The sequence below is a fragment of the Toxoplasma gondii genome, chromosome VI (genome assembly GCF_000006565.2).
Source record: "Toxoplasma gondii ME49 chromosome VI, whole genome shotgun sequence".
NCBI lineage: Eukaryota > Apicomplexa > Conoidasida > Eucoccidiorida > Sarcocystidae > Toxoplasma > Toxoplasma gondii.
In genome coordinates this window covers 567753-582762 of record NC_031473.1, presented here as the reverse complement: position 1 = coordinate 582762, position 15010 = coordinate 567753, and the positions used below count along the sequence as shown (strand labels likewise).

At 54.2% G+C, this 15010-nt stretch overlaps 1 protein-coding gene across 1 annotated transcript; it reads left to right on the top strand.

Moving 5' to 3' along the window:
• Nucleotides 1-658: 658 nt before the first annotated feature.
• TGME49_239350 (RAP domain-containing protein) lies at nucleotides 659-14227 on the top strand. Its single transcript, XM_018780550.1, has 8 exons — nucleotides 659-1394; nucleotides 2311-2629; nucleotides 3307-4235; nucleotides 5038-6039; nucleotides 6538-7957; nucleotides 9077-12381; nucleotides 12730-12827; nucleotides 13329-14227. The coding sequence occupies exons 1-8, from the start codon at nucleotides 771-773 to the stop codon at nucleotides 13897-13899; spliced, it is 8268 nt and encodes a 2755-aa protein (XP_018637667.1). The 5' UTR covers nucleotides 659-770; the 3' UTR covers nucleotides 13900-14227.
• Nucleotides 14228-15010: the final 783 nt, after the last annotated feature.

Here is a 15010-nt window from a genome sequence, read left to right as displayed (position 1 = left end):
GCGAGAAACGCCGAAAATAAACGAAATCTCTTCCTTGAAGAGGTGAGAGGAGTCTGGGCTCCTACGAAGAGCTGGAAAACTCGCGAAAATGGCATGCATGCGCGCATGCATGCCATTTTCGCGAGTGGCACCGAGGACCCTCGGCTGTAGATTTTCTGTCGCAAACTTGAGTCTGCTGCTCCGGAAGAAGGCGACTTTGTATCGAAACGAAACAAAGTCTCATCTGGTGTTCATGTAGTTGTTTTTTTCCAGGAGGCATGATGTCGGAAATGCCACTTTTCCCAGTGCGCCTCTCGCAGCGTCCACACGCTTTTCGCACATGCGCTTTTCCTGAATGAATCGAAGATTTCTCCAGTCGATAAAGAAAACAACTCCTGATTTACCACAGATTGTTTCCCTGTCAACCCCGAGCAACGCAAAAAGGAGAAGAAAACGGAGCGGTTCTTGCTTCCTTTCCCCTCTAAATTCCTCTCCAAATGACCATATGCACAACAGCTTCAAAATCCAAAACGACTCGAAATCCGTACACCTAAAATATATACATGTATATAGATAGATATAGATAAGTATAAAGACAGAAACATATGGATATAGCTGTATATATATGAACTTGAACGAATTTATTTACCAATGTCCACGTCTATAAACGTCTGCATCTGTCCCTATATAGCTGTGTGTGAGCGTGTGAGTCGGTTTTTGCCGCAAAGATGAATATACAGCTGCATGTGAATGAGGCTAGGAACGCAACGGTGATTCTGTCTTTTTTCTAGATGGCGCAGTTCGCTTCAAAGACGCTCGGGGCGAGATCCTTCGCTCCGTGCGTCTCGGGAGGTTTGCGCGTTTTCTCTTGCTCGAAGAGACAAGAGTCTTCTCTCGCGACCAGAGGCGAGAAGGCCGCTCCTCACCCTGCTCGCGCGCCTCTCTTGACCAGCGCCGTTTTCGCTCGACAGCCGGCACGCATCCGATCGCCTCCACCTCGAATTCTGGGGACAGACCCCCAAGAGAGGAAACGAGACAGAAACTTTCGTGGACGCCTCAGAGACACCCAGTCTCCTTCTTCTCTGTCTCCTTCCCCGGCCTCTTCTTCGCCTCCTCACGATGCTTCTTCTTCTCTCTCAGTGTCGCGAGCAGAGGGGGGGAGACCCTGGAGCTCCTTGGAAAAGCGAAGGGCGTTGGAGAGGAGCGGCGAGAGCGAGAGGGGGGAGAGGCGACGGCCGGAGAGCAGGTCGCAGAATGCGAGAGACAGGGACTTCCAGTTGGCGCATGCACGGCAGAAGGCGAACGGGAAGGAGCAGAACATTTGCGCAATCACCTCCGCCCTCTGTCGAGAAGCCTCGCGACACGCTGCCCGCGGAGACGCTGCCCTCTTCCTCGCAACGCTCTCAGCAGCTGCAGTGAGTCTCCCAGATAAAAATGGACATCGAGAACGCAGAAGCGCGAAACGCCGACCGGAGGGAGAAGAGAAGAAGACACGGCGAGAACAGAAGAGCAACTTGGGAAAGGAAAGAGGGGGGAGAGAAGTCAGGCGTCGTCGACAGTGAAGACGCCGCGCGCGGCTTTTGTCACCAACGCTGGTCTGAGAGAGATCTGCGTTTCTCCTTGCGTTTGTATCTTCATTTGAGACTCAGAAGAACTCTCGGGTGTTTTAGCGAATTTGCAGAGGCCCAGGTTTTTTCCATCGATAACGGGTCTTGTGAAAGTCTCCGGTAAAAGAAAACGCACTTTGAATTGTTTTCCTCCGTTTCTGTGGGGCTTCTACTGTGCATCTGTCTTTGAGGGGAAGGCCATATTTTCTGACGAAGACCTAGATCTTTCCTTCGACTCTTCTCTTGTCGGAGAAAGCGGGCGGGAGAGGCTCCGTCTGCCTTCTTTTCTGTTCTCATGTCTCGTTTCGTTTCCCCTCGCTCCTGCTCTCCCGCCGCGTCTCTCTCCTGCTGTCTCCGCGTTTCTCCGAATCTCTTGACTCCGCGTTTCTGGCTGTTCCCCCCGCGCGCTTGTGGGACTGCGCTTGCGCCTCTCGATCGTCCTCTCTTTCTCTCTCTGTGTCCTCGTCGTCTTCTCGCGCTTCTCTCCCGTAACAAGATCCACGTTTGACTGCGTTTTCAGCGCCGCCGTGTCAAGGATTCACCTGGAAGGATTTCCAGCGCACAGGTCCAGAACCAGCACCGGAAATCCAAGCTGAAGAATGTGACGCCATTCTCTCTAGTAGTCGCCTCACGCTCTCCTCGAAAGACACCGGTGGTCGGACGCGACTCGGCCCTCTTGCCCAGCAAGTCTCTCCTCGTGTCTGCGTCTCTTCTGTTTTCGCAGCACAGTGCAGAGCGGCCTATAGAGGTCTCGCAGACTTTGCATGTCTTGGCGACCGTCTTCGCCTGCAAGAAGGGGAGAAGAAAAGTCGTTTTTCCCCTCCCTGCCTCGACCGTGTGTGCCACTGACCCAGCACCCCCGCCTGACGCCCAGCCGAAGACAGAGGCGACCGCGCGGCTCCCAGGCTCTGGGGAGGCGGAGGTGACAGGAAGAGAAGAAGGAAACACAACGGAACAGGCGGCGCTCCCTGAGGAAGTGGAACAGCTTCTCCGACTATTAGCCGAGAAAGCCACACAGCGGCTAGAGCTCATGGAGCCGAAGTGTAAGGAAGTGCCGTCGATGGCGACTTTTTTTCACTCAGGGACTGTTGGTGTTTTCTCTTTCAGCTTGGTGCTTCTCTGTCTTCCTCTTCTTTCTCTTCTTTTCTCTCGTCGTTCCTCGTCGCTTCTTCTTTCCTCTCTGTGCCTGTCTGTCTGTCTTCCCTCTCTCGCTCTTCTTGCCCTTTTTCTCTGCTCATTTTTTGCTCCTGAAAACGTTCTCTCAAGGCTTCTCTGAAGGACGGCGCGGAGCCCTCACGCGTATGTCTCTTCGGAGATTGCTGTATGGGGGCCCTCCGCCTGGAGTTTCTGTGTCTTCCTGCGTAAATGTCCATCTCCGAGTCTCCGTATAAAAACCGGCCTCCTGACTTCTCTTGGATATGTGCGCCTCCTTCGTCTGTGGCAGTGGCTATCTAGGCGCATGCGTCTCAGAGCAAATCTTGGTGTGGACTGCATAGACGTCTTCGTGAAGATACGCTTGGCTTCCCCCGTCCACCGAGTTTCCTCCGAACCGCTACGTAGGCGTCGAGGACTTGCACCTCTGGAAGTAGAAAGCAGGGGGACTTGGCAAGAGTGCCTTGCCGCACAGACTGGGCTTTGGGGACGTCTTCGGTGTGGAGTTTGTGAGGCGTTCTGGTTTCCATGGTGATGCGTCGTTCTCCCTGTCGCTATGTCTCCCCAGCGATCTGCATCGTCGCGTCCGCCTTCACCCTCTTGCGACGCTTTCCTCCGCGGGACCTTGCAGTCGGTTTGCTGAAGACGTTTCCAACTTTTCTGCCGATCAATGCAAATGGCTACGACCTCACGTGCGTCGCTTCTTTTCTCGCCACATTTCCTCGGCAAATCTGTGCGACGGTCGATGAAGTGAATTCTCTCCAGGCGTCTCGACTTCCTCTCCCGGCTCCAGGATCTTCTTCGTCTCTCTCTTCCTCTTCATCTCTCGTCGCTGCTTCTCTTCTGCCGCCGTACCCTGCTCTCTGGCAGGACATCTTGGTTCGTCTGCCTCACGAGCTCGCGGCGCTCTCTCCCATTGCTGTTGCGGGGCTTCTGCATGCGTCCTGTTCTCTGTCTCTCAGTCTCTCGTCTCCTGTCTCTTCTTCTCCCTCCACAGAAGAGGCGCGCGCCTCCTGGGCGTCTCTCCTCGACACGCAGCGCGTGGTTCACAGGGACATTGTTCTCTTCCTCAAACAAGGCGACCGCTGTGCTCCTCTTTCATCCTCAACTTCTCTCTCTCCTCCGTCTCCTCCGGCCGTCCGTGCGTCGTTTTCGCCTGCATGGGGCGGAGGCGCCGGCAGTCCTGAGTGTGGAGGCGATTCGCTTTCGTATCACTGGCGGACGCTGGAGAATCAGAGTCAGATTCTTCGTTTCCTCGGAGAGGACGGCGTCGCGACTCCTCCGAGGTCCGGCGAAGGGCCGGCGCTTGCAGCTTCTCCTTCTTCGCCTTCGTCTCTCTCTTCGCCTCTCTCTTCGCCTCTCTCTTCTGTCTCCGCTCGAAGCCTCGCGACTCTCTGGCTGTCGGAGGTTTTGCGCCTTCTCCAGATTCAGCTGCTCAGGCGCGTGCCGCAAATTCTCGGAACTGCCAAGCCGCAACAAATTTCCAACATTGCGCATGTGAGGCAGACAGGAGAAGGCAGAGGAAGCAAGAAAACATGAGAAAAACAGGGAGAGGAAGAAACGGAGCAGAGGCGGGGAGCAGCCTAACAAAGGGAAACAGAAAGAAGAAGGAAGAGGACTGGAAAAAAAAGGAGAAAAAAGAAAAGAAGGGAAAGAGAATCCGGCACGACGGACATTGTGAGGCCAGTAAATGAGTATTCGTCGGGGTGCTTAGACGTCAGGTGTGTATTTCGCATCTGCGCGACGACAAAGAGAGAAGGCAGCAGCGCACTGCAAGTAGACAACGCAGGCCATGTATCGACGCAAATACGAGGCTTGAATAACAGGACGCGTTGCAGGCGTTTGTGTACCTCTGTGTCTGCGTCATGGTGGCTAGCAAATATGTACGCCAGGAGGGAAGAGAGAATGGAAAGGAAAACGCAGGAGAGCAGAGAAGAGAACAACGCCAAGTGAAGAACTGAGGATGAGAAAGACCTGGGAACTTTGAGGGGAGGCAAGACAGGCAATGGAAAGCAGAGTGAAGGAGAAGCGCGGCTGTGGCTTTTTTCAGTTCGGCGAGTGACGCCTTTTCGTCTTGAGGCATCTCGAGGAATCCGCGAAGAATCAAAGCCCTCCACATCCTCCCTTTCGTGAATAAAAGTAAACAGTTGACTCTTTCCCTCTGTTCTCGTTTTTCGTTGTGGGTCTCGAGTGCACACAACCTTCCGTGTCTGCAGAAGTTCTTTTCATCTGTTTGATTGCTCAGTTTCTCAAGATTTGTTGAGATCCTCGTGTTTCGTCGATGTTTTTTGTTTTCCAGGATCTCCAGTGTCTAGGCTTTCTCGCTCCCGTCTTGCGGCCTCTTGCTTCTTCGAGGCCGGAGGCGCCGGTACCGCCTTCTGGGTTGAAGCTGTTTGACCAACTGCTGGAGGCAGCGACGGCGAATCTTGCGGATTTCTCGTCGCGCGACTTTGCCGTGTTTCTCTCCGCTGTGAGCCGAGTCGTTGAATCGCTGAAAGTGCAGGAGTCGCTCTTCCTCCCCTTCCCGGAAGAACGGTCGTCGTCTTCCCCCACCCTGTCACTCCCGAAGGCCGCCAAAAATCCAGAGCTCGACAGTCTCGAAGCGCGGGAAGCCGCCGCTCAGGCTGCCTCTGTCGCCTCCGCACTCCGGCGCCTCGATGGATCGGGCCTTCTCGGGACTTCGCTTCTTTCTGTCCTTCCTCGAGCGACTGCCAAGGACCTTCGCGCCCTGATCTCGGCGTTGCCCCGCGTTTGGCACTTCCGAGACAGAATGCTCGCGCAACGCCTCAAGTTGCGGACTCTCGCGCCTCGTGGCGACGCGAAGCGCGGCCTTGACAGAGAGAAGAAACCGGAGAAGGGAGGCGCAGAGACACGCTTGCAAACGGAGCTTTCAGGCCTTCTAGGTGAAGGCCCTTCGAGTCGCCAGCGCATGCAGGAACTCGCCCTGCTTCACAGTCTCCTTCACCGACTCCACGCTGGGCGCCAGATCCAAGAGTTAGATCCCAAAGAACTCGCCGGCCTTGCCCTCGACGTCGCTCGCCTAAGACCCTTCGCGCTGGAGACAGCTGCCGCGGCAGCCTCGACCGCGGTCGACGCGAAGCAGCACCTCGTCGAGGAGACACTGTCGGCGATTTGCCGGGCCATCCACGACCGTCTTGGCGCCATCTACCTTGCCGGGCGCGCAGGCAACAGCTTAGCTCGCGAGGCAAGCGGTCTGGCCGACCGCGGAGACAAGAAAGGAGACACGTTCAGAGACCTCGGCGACGCTTCGGACCCGCCAGGCCCTCGTCTCGGCGCCCAGGTGAGGCACTGTGGCTCGCAACCCCTCGACGCCCGAGCCGCTCGGCACCTCGAATGACAGCCTGCTGTGTGGACGGAAAGGCGGCTAGAAGGTTGAACTCGTAACCCTCGGCCAAATGGATACTATTTATACATGTACTCATCTCGATGTATATACATGTGTAGCTGTTGATATGTAAATATATATATATATATATATATATATATGGCTATGTATGTGTATGTTTCTGTCTATACATATATATGTATACGTTTGTGACAAGGACGCGAGGACGTGTATGTTTTCTTCTGTGCTCCTACGCGTGGTGCCTCCGGTTTCTTGCTGCTTTGGAACCGTTGTTTTCTGTTTTCCAGGAAGCATGCCTGCAGTGAGCGCATGCGTTGCCTAGGTCGGCTGTCTCGTTCTTCTTTCGCGTGCAGTGGGGTGCTTCATCTGCGGCTTTTTGCGTCGATCCCTCGCGTCTCTGTTGTCTCTTGTGTCTATCCCGGGGGTCTGCAGGCGATGACGGCGCTTATGTCAGCGTTGCTTCACGCGTCTTCCTCGAAACTCCTGTCGCTCGAGAGCCAACGGCCTTCGGAGCTGCTGTTGGAGAAGACGCGTTTCCCCCTTTCCCTGGCGCTCCTTTCTCGGGACCTTCTGGAGTCCCTGCGACCGCGGCGGAGCCCAACGAGGAGACAGACGCCACAGGAAGGAGACACGTCGGCCAGCCAGGAAGCCGCCGGGGCCTTGGCGCTACGCGGCACCGACGATGCCCTCGAGACGTACGCCGCCTGTCTGTTGCGTCGCGAAAGAGTTCTCAGTTCCTGTCCCGCAGAAAAACGGCGCGACTCCAAATCCCCTCGGGATGCGTTTTTCTCTTCGTTCTCGCCGCTCTCTTCTTCGTCCTCTCGGTCGTTTCCCTTCGCTTCTTCGTCGGACCTTCTCCTCTCTCCTGAGGAAGCAGCGGCGGCAGGACCTTCCGCGGACCCTCAGGTTGGGCCGGTCGCCCTGTCGACTGTCTGTTCGGCTCTGGCGCATTTTCATAAACTCGGAGGCTTCCCAGACTCTGGTTGTTTTCGAGCTGCTGCTGACGCGCATGTACGCGAGTTTTCGCACGTGGAAGACGGAGACAGAGACGGCGACGCGCGTCAGCTTGAGGGCAGCGAGGGAACTTCGGCCTCCGGCGAAGAACTCTTTCCTGGAAAAGAGACGCGGTGTTCGAATCCGGAACAGCCCGGTCTCCCGCGTCACTCCTCGACTTTGTTCAGTTTTCCTAACTCTTTTCCTTTTCCGTTGCTGTCATGGGAGAGCCTCGAGTCTCCGTCTAGCGTACATCCCGGCTCCGGCCTTCCATCCTCTTCGCTCTCTTCTTCCCTCCACGGGTCCATCCCCTCTTCTCTGCTCGCTCCTTCGTCTTCTCGGTCTCCTGTCTCTCCGGTGCCTTGCTGCCTCAGTTCCGTCTCCTCGAACTTGCTTCCTTGGCTGCTCTTCCGATCTCTCCAGCAACTGCCGGCTTTTCAGCCTCGGGATATTCTCGCAGTGCTCGAGATGCTCTCTGTCCTCGGACCCCCTCCAGTGTCTCTCCCTCGCGAGTTTGGCGTCCTCGACGGCGAAGCTGGAAGCAGCGAAAACGGCCGGCGAGGCGCCAACGAATCCCGAGAGGCAAGTGACGGCGGAGTGCACGCAGAACTCCAGACCAGTGGGCTCCGACGAGAGGCTCTGCAGGCGGCCTTGGTGGCGTCTCTTCTCCGGGCGGCTGCGGCGCGTTTGAGGCTTCTGCCGTCTGAACCTTCCGACGACGTCGACTCCGACTCTCCTTCTCTTCTTCCTCCATTTTCCCCTTCCGGCGAAGAACAGCAGCTGGAAAGGCCAGTCGAAAGTGGAGAAGACCCCGCAGAGGCTCGCGGCGTTTCGCCAGGCCTTCTGAGAACCACCGGAGGTGCGATCGACGAAAACAATCGAAAGAAAGTGGAAAACAGACGCCCGAGTCATGGCATCGCCGAACGTAGCGGAACATTAAACCTGATCTTCGGTAGACAAAAAAACCTGGAAAGAGCGTCCATAGTGTAGGCAAATCAATGTCAAACATGCAACTGCCCCATTTCCTTCACACCGCCTACTTGGAAGCACAAGTCGTGACTTTGAGTCCTTGAATGCGCTTCCTTGTCGACAGTTGACTGCTTCTCCGATCACTGTATTAGAGCATCTTGCGGGATGTCAAACGCTAGTGGTCGAGATAGGCTCTTCTCTCTGAAAAGTGTATGTGAGCGGCGACGGTTCCGTCAAGCATGCGAAGAAAAGAGAAGAAACGCACTTTGCAGGAGAAAAATAACACAGTGGCGACTGGCCATCAGGACGGCAAACCGGTGTCCCCTCCATGCAGTCCGTTTTCCTCCCAGGGAAGCAGACCCCTGGTTCCTCTACCCCTTTGGCCTCTAGGATAACTCTTCTTTCGCATATATATTTTTCATCTAAAGGCAAAGAAAGTCAACGCATTCGAACCGGAGAATACATCTACTTCGAAGTAAACATATCCATCAACGTATCATCATTCATGGCTGCATTTATGCTTTTCTTGCGCTTCATGTTTCACATATGTATATATATATCCATGTATATAACTGTGTATATATATCTATGTACATATATATATATATATATATATATATCTATGTATGTATATATCTATGTATATATATCTATGTATATATATCTATGTGTCTATATGTGTAGTTTTATATATATGTCTCTACGTGCCGTTTGGGCAGAGTGCGCGTCCGTTAGGCAGGTCAACCGGTGGTGTGACGCAATGAATGCCCTGGAGGTTTTGGACGAACGTTTGCACAGTAGTTTCTTTGCAGGACGGGAGTTTGAGTCTTTTCAGGAGAACGGAATTGCAGTGGAGGCGGCGAAGGCCATCACTTGAAGAGTGTTGGACGAAGTCGAGGGTCCGGTTTCAGTGTGAGAAACCACTGTTACCGATTTTTGAATGTCACAGGAGGGGCGAGGGAGAGTTTCCAATTTCTTTTTTTTCGACTATGTCTCACTGTGCCTTCAGCGTGGACGCCGAGTCAGGTGTCTCTTCTTCTTTTCTCTTTCGCTCGTTTCGCCTCTTCTCCAGTTCCCTTCGACCCTCCAGCCTCGCTGTTTCGGCCGCTCCTTCTCCACTTTTATCTTCTCCTTCCCTCTTACAGTTTGTCTGATCTCCTCCGCGCTCTCGCGAGTTTCGCTATCCACCGTCCCTGCTTCTTGGTCGCTCTGGAGGTCGCTGCATCGCACAGCGAGGCTGCCGCCTCGCCGGCGTATCTACCGTCTCTCCTTCCCTCTCCGCGTTTGTCTTCTCACGAGTCCTTCTGCGCAAGGCGCGATGCTTCTCCGGCTGCGCGCGCGCCCATTTTACTCCCGGGGGAGGACGACGGCGAGGCTCTCGAGATCCTCGTCGCGGATGTGTGGAGGCATGTGCGGTGGAAGCTTCCGCGGCACTCGCTGTCGGCGTCACAGTTGGTGCAGATGAGTGACCTTTTTCTCTTTCTGGAGAAGGAGTTGGAGCGCAAGAGGACTCGGCAAAACGGAGCCTCGCTGTCGCATTCATGTTTCGATCGTTGCGAAGGCCGAGAGGGAGAGCCTGTTGCCCGCAGAGACACACTCCGGGCGCAGAAGTCCCTGCCTCAGCAGCAGCAGCGCCTGAGTCCCGGTGCCTGGAGGAAATTCGTCAAAATCGGCGACGCAATTCACGATCGATTCGCTGCCTTCAAAGTCCAGGAAGGTGACGAAAGGGGAGAAGAAAGAAGCGACGGAGGGGAAGTACAAGAACAGCGCGGAGAGGAAGAGGAGGAGACAGATTGTGGCGCTGAAGGTCGCGAATCGCCGCAGCTGAGAAGGGATGAAGAGGCGAGGGCGTCTGTACCTCGAGACGAGACGAAACGATGGACACCAGGAATTGGAGAGGGGAAGGAAGCGGCAGCAGAAGCAACTGGACGAGACGCCAGCACGCAGGCTCTGGCGAAGAGACGACGGAGAGAAGAAAGGCTCCGAGGAGAAAGGGAAGAAGAGACAGTGGAGCTCTGGTGTCGCGCTCTCCACATTTGGGGGCAGGCAGGCTGCAGAGACATGCCATTTCTGTCCTTCGCGATTTCGCGACTCAAGCGAACTCTCCTTCGCGCGCGAGTCGCGAGAGCAGCCGAGGCGCAGAATGGCAGGAGGCTAGGGAGCGAAGCAGCAGACGGAACAGGACGCTCAACGGAGGCAACAGAGGCGCGGAGACTCGACGCCGCACGGGTCGCAGAGACAGGAGACGCGCTTGAAGGAGCGAGCCTCAGCTCGAGTCGAGAAGACGCGAAGACGGAAGAGAGCAGACGAAGTCGAGGAAACGGACGAGGCAAAGAAGTGGACGTTTCTCCTTTCGAGAAAGTCGACCTTCTCGTCGACGCCGCCTTCGGCCTCAGTCGCCTCGGGTGCACCACCACGACTGCGCATCCACACCTGAACGCTACAGCGAACGAGGTTCTCGAAATACTTTTCGAGGACATCTTTGCCGCGCTTCGTCCGGGAACGCATGCAGCGAAGGCGAAACAAACGGACGAAGGGTCGTCGACTCCGCACACAGAACCAGAGGGAATGCCCGATTCAGAAACGCATGCTCTTCGTGAACTCAACAATTCCGTCTCCTTGTCACCTCTCTCTTCGTCTCCGAATTCTTCGTCTCAACCGTCCTCTTCTGCATCTTCTGCTGTGTCTTCTTCACCTTCTTCTTTGTTTTCTGCGCCTTCTTCCTTCGCGTCGGCTTTGGCTGCTTCTCCTTCGGAGGCCGCTGTGCCCCCCCTGCCATTCGAGCGCGCGATTCGCCTGTTGGCTGCCTTCCTGCTGTGGCGGCCGCCTTCGATCTTGGGTCGACGCGTCGCCGTGGAGTTCTTGTCGCTTTTCCGAGGATATCCTCAGATGTCTCGCGTCTTGGACGACATGCGGAGCGACCCCAGGCGCCGCCTGCGTTCACAAGAGAGCAAAAGAGCGCGGCGAGGCGTCGGTCGAAGAAGCGAAGTTGAGCGGGAGAGAGCCGCGGGGACCTTTGAGGGCGCGAGAGAGGTGAACGAGTTCCAGAACGCTTCAGTGCAGCAGCGCACAGCGAATCTGTTGCGGCTTTTCACTGCTCGGTGCGTGTTTGACTGGAATCTCTCAGCGGATTCGCTTCTCCAGTGGAACAGTTTCTCGAGAAACTCTCCACTTTTTGAGGTCGCAGAAAGAGACGGAAGGCGACTCGAGCGCCTCGGCGCCGCACGGGGAGGTCGCGAAGCCCCAGAGGAGCGAACGGGGAGCCTGGAAGCGGCTGAGGTGTATGTGCAGCTGCTGAGGTCACTGGGTCGGTTTGAGCGCGAGAGCGACGGAAAGACCAAGGCGGCGAGTGAGGTCGATGTTTGGGGTGAAGACGAAGCGGAGTTGGGTGTGGTGGACAGCGGCGAAGTGCGAAAGGCGGGAGACTTGTGCGAAGCAGACATCGTGGACAAGACGCTGCTTGCAAGTCGCGCCCATGAGGTCTCGAAGCGAAACGAAATCGTGTGTCTCCTTCGCCGTCTCCACCGCAAATTCGTCACGCACTTGTCTCCGGCATCTTTCAGTGAGACGCGGAGGCACGCGCTTTCAACAAAAGAGGAAAACAAGGAAAAGAGTCCAGACCAGGCCGCTGTACAAACGCGAGAGACAAACGCTCCCCACTGGCTCTTCGGAGGGGCTGCGAGCGGCAAGGCCTTTTTTTCTCCAACAGAAGAAGGAAGAGAAAAAAACGAGAAACAGCGAGAGGAAGACTGCTGTGGAGTGAGGAAGAAAGGAGACGGCGTCGACGCGTTTCTCTCACAAAGAGAGGAGGCAGGACAGGTTGAAAACGCAGAGTCGTCTAGAGAGAAGGCACCCGGTTTTATCTTCGCCTTTGACGAACATGCAGCTGTCTTCGACGACACCGCAAGCGACGACGAAGAGTCACTCATATTCTCTTCTTCTCAGGATTTTTCGCCTCTCTCGGGAGCGGCGAGAAACGATGCAGACTCGAGTCAACAGAGCAAACTTCGTGCTCAAGAGAAACTGCCGTTGTTCACACAGGGAGCGCAGACGTCTTTCCCTGCTGTCGCTGCGTCGCCCGGCGGCACGGAAGGGGAGGCTGGCTCGGCTTTCCGAGCTTCTCGGAAGAACGCGGTAAAACTGCATGCAGACGCCTCTTCCTTGACGGAACTCGAGAGAGAAGTACTCAGGAATCTCCAAAAACTGTCGTCTCACCTTTTGTCTCCGGCTCGCAAACTCCACCTACAGACCTCCGTCTACGCGCCTCCCTACACGCTTCCCCTCGTCGATTCCACCTACCGGATTGCCTTCGAGGTCAGTCCTCAAATTCACACTCACATGCACATCCTTTACATAAACCTCAATACGTATCTATATAAACATATATATATATGTATTGATGAGTTCGTATTCGAGTGTGTATGTATCTTCATATATGTGTATATATCTGTATGTGTTTGTATCTACAGACATGTAGTGATCGACGTATGTACCTGAGATATGTGCATCTATATACAAATATGTAGACATATATCTACAACAACACACACATACATATACTTATACATATATACATATATACATATATATATATATATATATGCGAAGACGCAGTGTGGAGGAAGCTCTGTAAAGAAGTTCCGTGTTTGTGTGGCGCTGCAGATCGCAACTCCGGAGAATTTTTTCCGAGATCCGGAGGGAGCAGAAATCGAACTGACTGCCTGGACGTCTCTGCGCCATGAACTGCTTCATGCCCAAGGGTCAGACTCGAAGAAGGGAGTTGCGCATATAAGAAAAAGGCGCGCGATTTCTAGACAGATAGCGAGCCAGCTGGATGCAGCGAAGGAGAGAGATTGAGCTGGACAGAAACAAAGCGTTCTAGTCGACCAGGGGAGAGACCTAGCTGCACGGATCTATCTGTGACGATCGATACATCTATATATGTAGAGATAGAGTGATCTATCTATCTGTGAATAGACAGGAATGTCCGATAGATCGTGCGACTTTTTTACAATCAACGTTCGACAGATAGAGCACATCAGTGGTTGTGAGATGGAGGTACAGAGAAGCCACAGAGGTGAATAGAAGGCATCGCAAGATATGGGTCGAAGCTCCGTAAGAGACGTAGAGATCGGTAACGCGGTGTCTTGTTGGGTGTCTGTCATCCTGGGCCTTTTTCAGAGCCTAAACTGCGGCATTGTATGACGTAGTGGCGACTCGTGAACTCGGTCTCCTTGTTTTCTTCTGTTCTCTGCTGTCAGATGGTGTGTCGTCGCTATCCCCCATTTCGAGTGGACTGCCCTTCCAGATCGTTTGACTAGGCTTCGCTATCTTCAGCGGCAACTTCTAAAAGCTGTTCTCTCTCGAAACTCTCCTTCTTTGCCTTCCGGTGGTTTCTCCTGCTCTTCTTCCGCGTTTGCTACTGTGTCCTCCTCGGTTGCGACCTCTCATTCTTCCTTCCTCCACTCCTCTCCCTCGACGCTTTCTTCTTCTCTGTCTCCGTCTTCTCCCGCTGCCGCTCTCTCGTCTTCGCCTTCTCTCTGGTGTGGTCAAGAGACGCCCTGGTCGGGAGAAGCGGAGAGACGCGGGGAGTGGATCGCCAGCGAGCCTGTGAGGAATACGTTCGACTCCGCAGAGCCGCGGCTGAGAGCGAGCGAGCTCCCGGGTGGAAGTCTTCTCAGAGAAAATGACGGCTTTGCTGAGACGCGGGAGAACTTGTTTGCGAAGCTTGGGGGGAAGCGAGTCGGCAGGCGAGAAGAACAACGACGCCGCCCGCCAGCCTCTGAGGCTCCCCGGAGAAGGGATGAAGCAGCGACAGACAAAGGACGGTAAAGCGGACGGACAGAGCGGCAAGCGAATGTGTGAAAAGATCCGTTGGCGGGTGGAGGGGAGAATGTGAGCATGAGGGAAAGGGACGATACACGCAGAGAGGGAGAAACAGCCGCTTCTTCCGAGCTGGAAGGCGAAGAGATTTTGTGTTTTTCTCTGTCGATTTGCTAGAGTGATATGGCAAATAGTTCTCTGTGTTCGTCTCGCTCGTGTCATGTTATCTGCTCTTGCAGTGTGACTCGTTTCGCTTGTACTAACAAGAATCTCTTCAAAAAACTGCGTTTGTGTATCCTTCTTTCCTCCCTCAGTACCTCCTTCTCCTCCGTCTCGGATGTCTTTGAAAAAAACGTCTCTGTATATTTTAGTCATTCCCTCCCGCGGCATGGCGGCGCCTTCTTTCCAGGTCGCCACGCATGTGTAGGCGGTGTTTTGCGTCTTTCTCGAAGGTGGACAGAAGTCCTGGAACAAATGCTTTGTCAATTTCTTCAACGTCTCTCCTCTCCGAGTGTGCTCTCTCGGCGAGAAAACGCTGCTTCTCTGCTCCCGTGCAGTGGTCTCCTCGCAGGCTTGGAAAGACACCCGACTGCAAGCAACTATCGGCAGTTTCCTTCAAATTCAAAGATGTACATAGAATCGCAGATCTACCTGTCTGCACATGTACATATATAAGCATATGTACAAACATATATGAATATATATAACTAGATATATATATATATATATATACTTGTAGACAACAGTAGAGCGGAAACAGAGATATTTGTACGGCTGGTGGAGAGACAGCAAACCAAGCAGTTAGGCAAGCAGTCCACCGAGCGAATGGGGAGAGAGGCTATCGAGTTTTCTACTTGAGAAATCCTTGAAAAAAAGGATGGGTTCATATTTGATAAATCCGTGGCTGTCCTACGCGAGTTCCTTAGCTGACAGAGAGGTCCCTCCACCCGGACACACACTGAGAGATATGACGGCGCAGGTAACTTTGACTCTGCAAAAGTCGCTGCTTGTGTAGAATTCGGTAAGCAATTCAACACAATCGGCGTATTCACATACACAGAAATGTATATGTATTTATATGCATATATATATATACGTATATATATATACATATATATAT

Bases quoted from the DNA above. Each gene is read 5' to 3' on its own strand.
- TGME49_239350 (XM_018780550.1), top strand. From the start codon at position 771: ATGGCGCAGTTCGCTTCAAAGACGCTCGGGGCGAGATCCTTCGCTCCG. The intron at 4,236-5,037 runs GTGAGGCAGACA...TTTGTTTTCCAG, and splicing joins AAATTTCCAACATTGCGCAT to GATCTCCAGTGTCTAGGCTT. The intron at 12,828-13,328 runs GTCAGACTCGAA...CTCTGCTGTCAG, and splicing joins GAACTGCTTCATGCCCAAGG to ATGGTGTGTCGTCGCTATCC.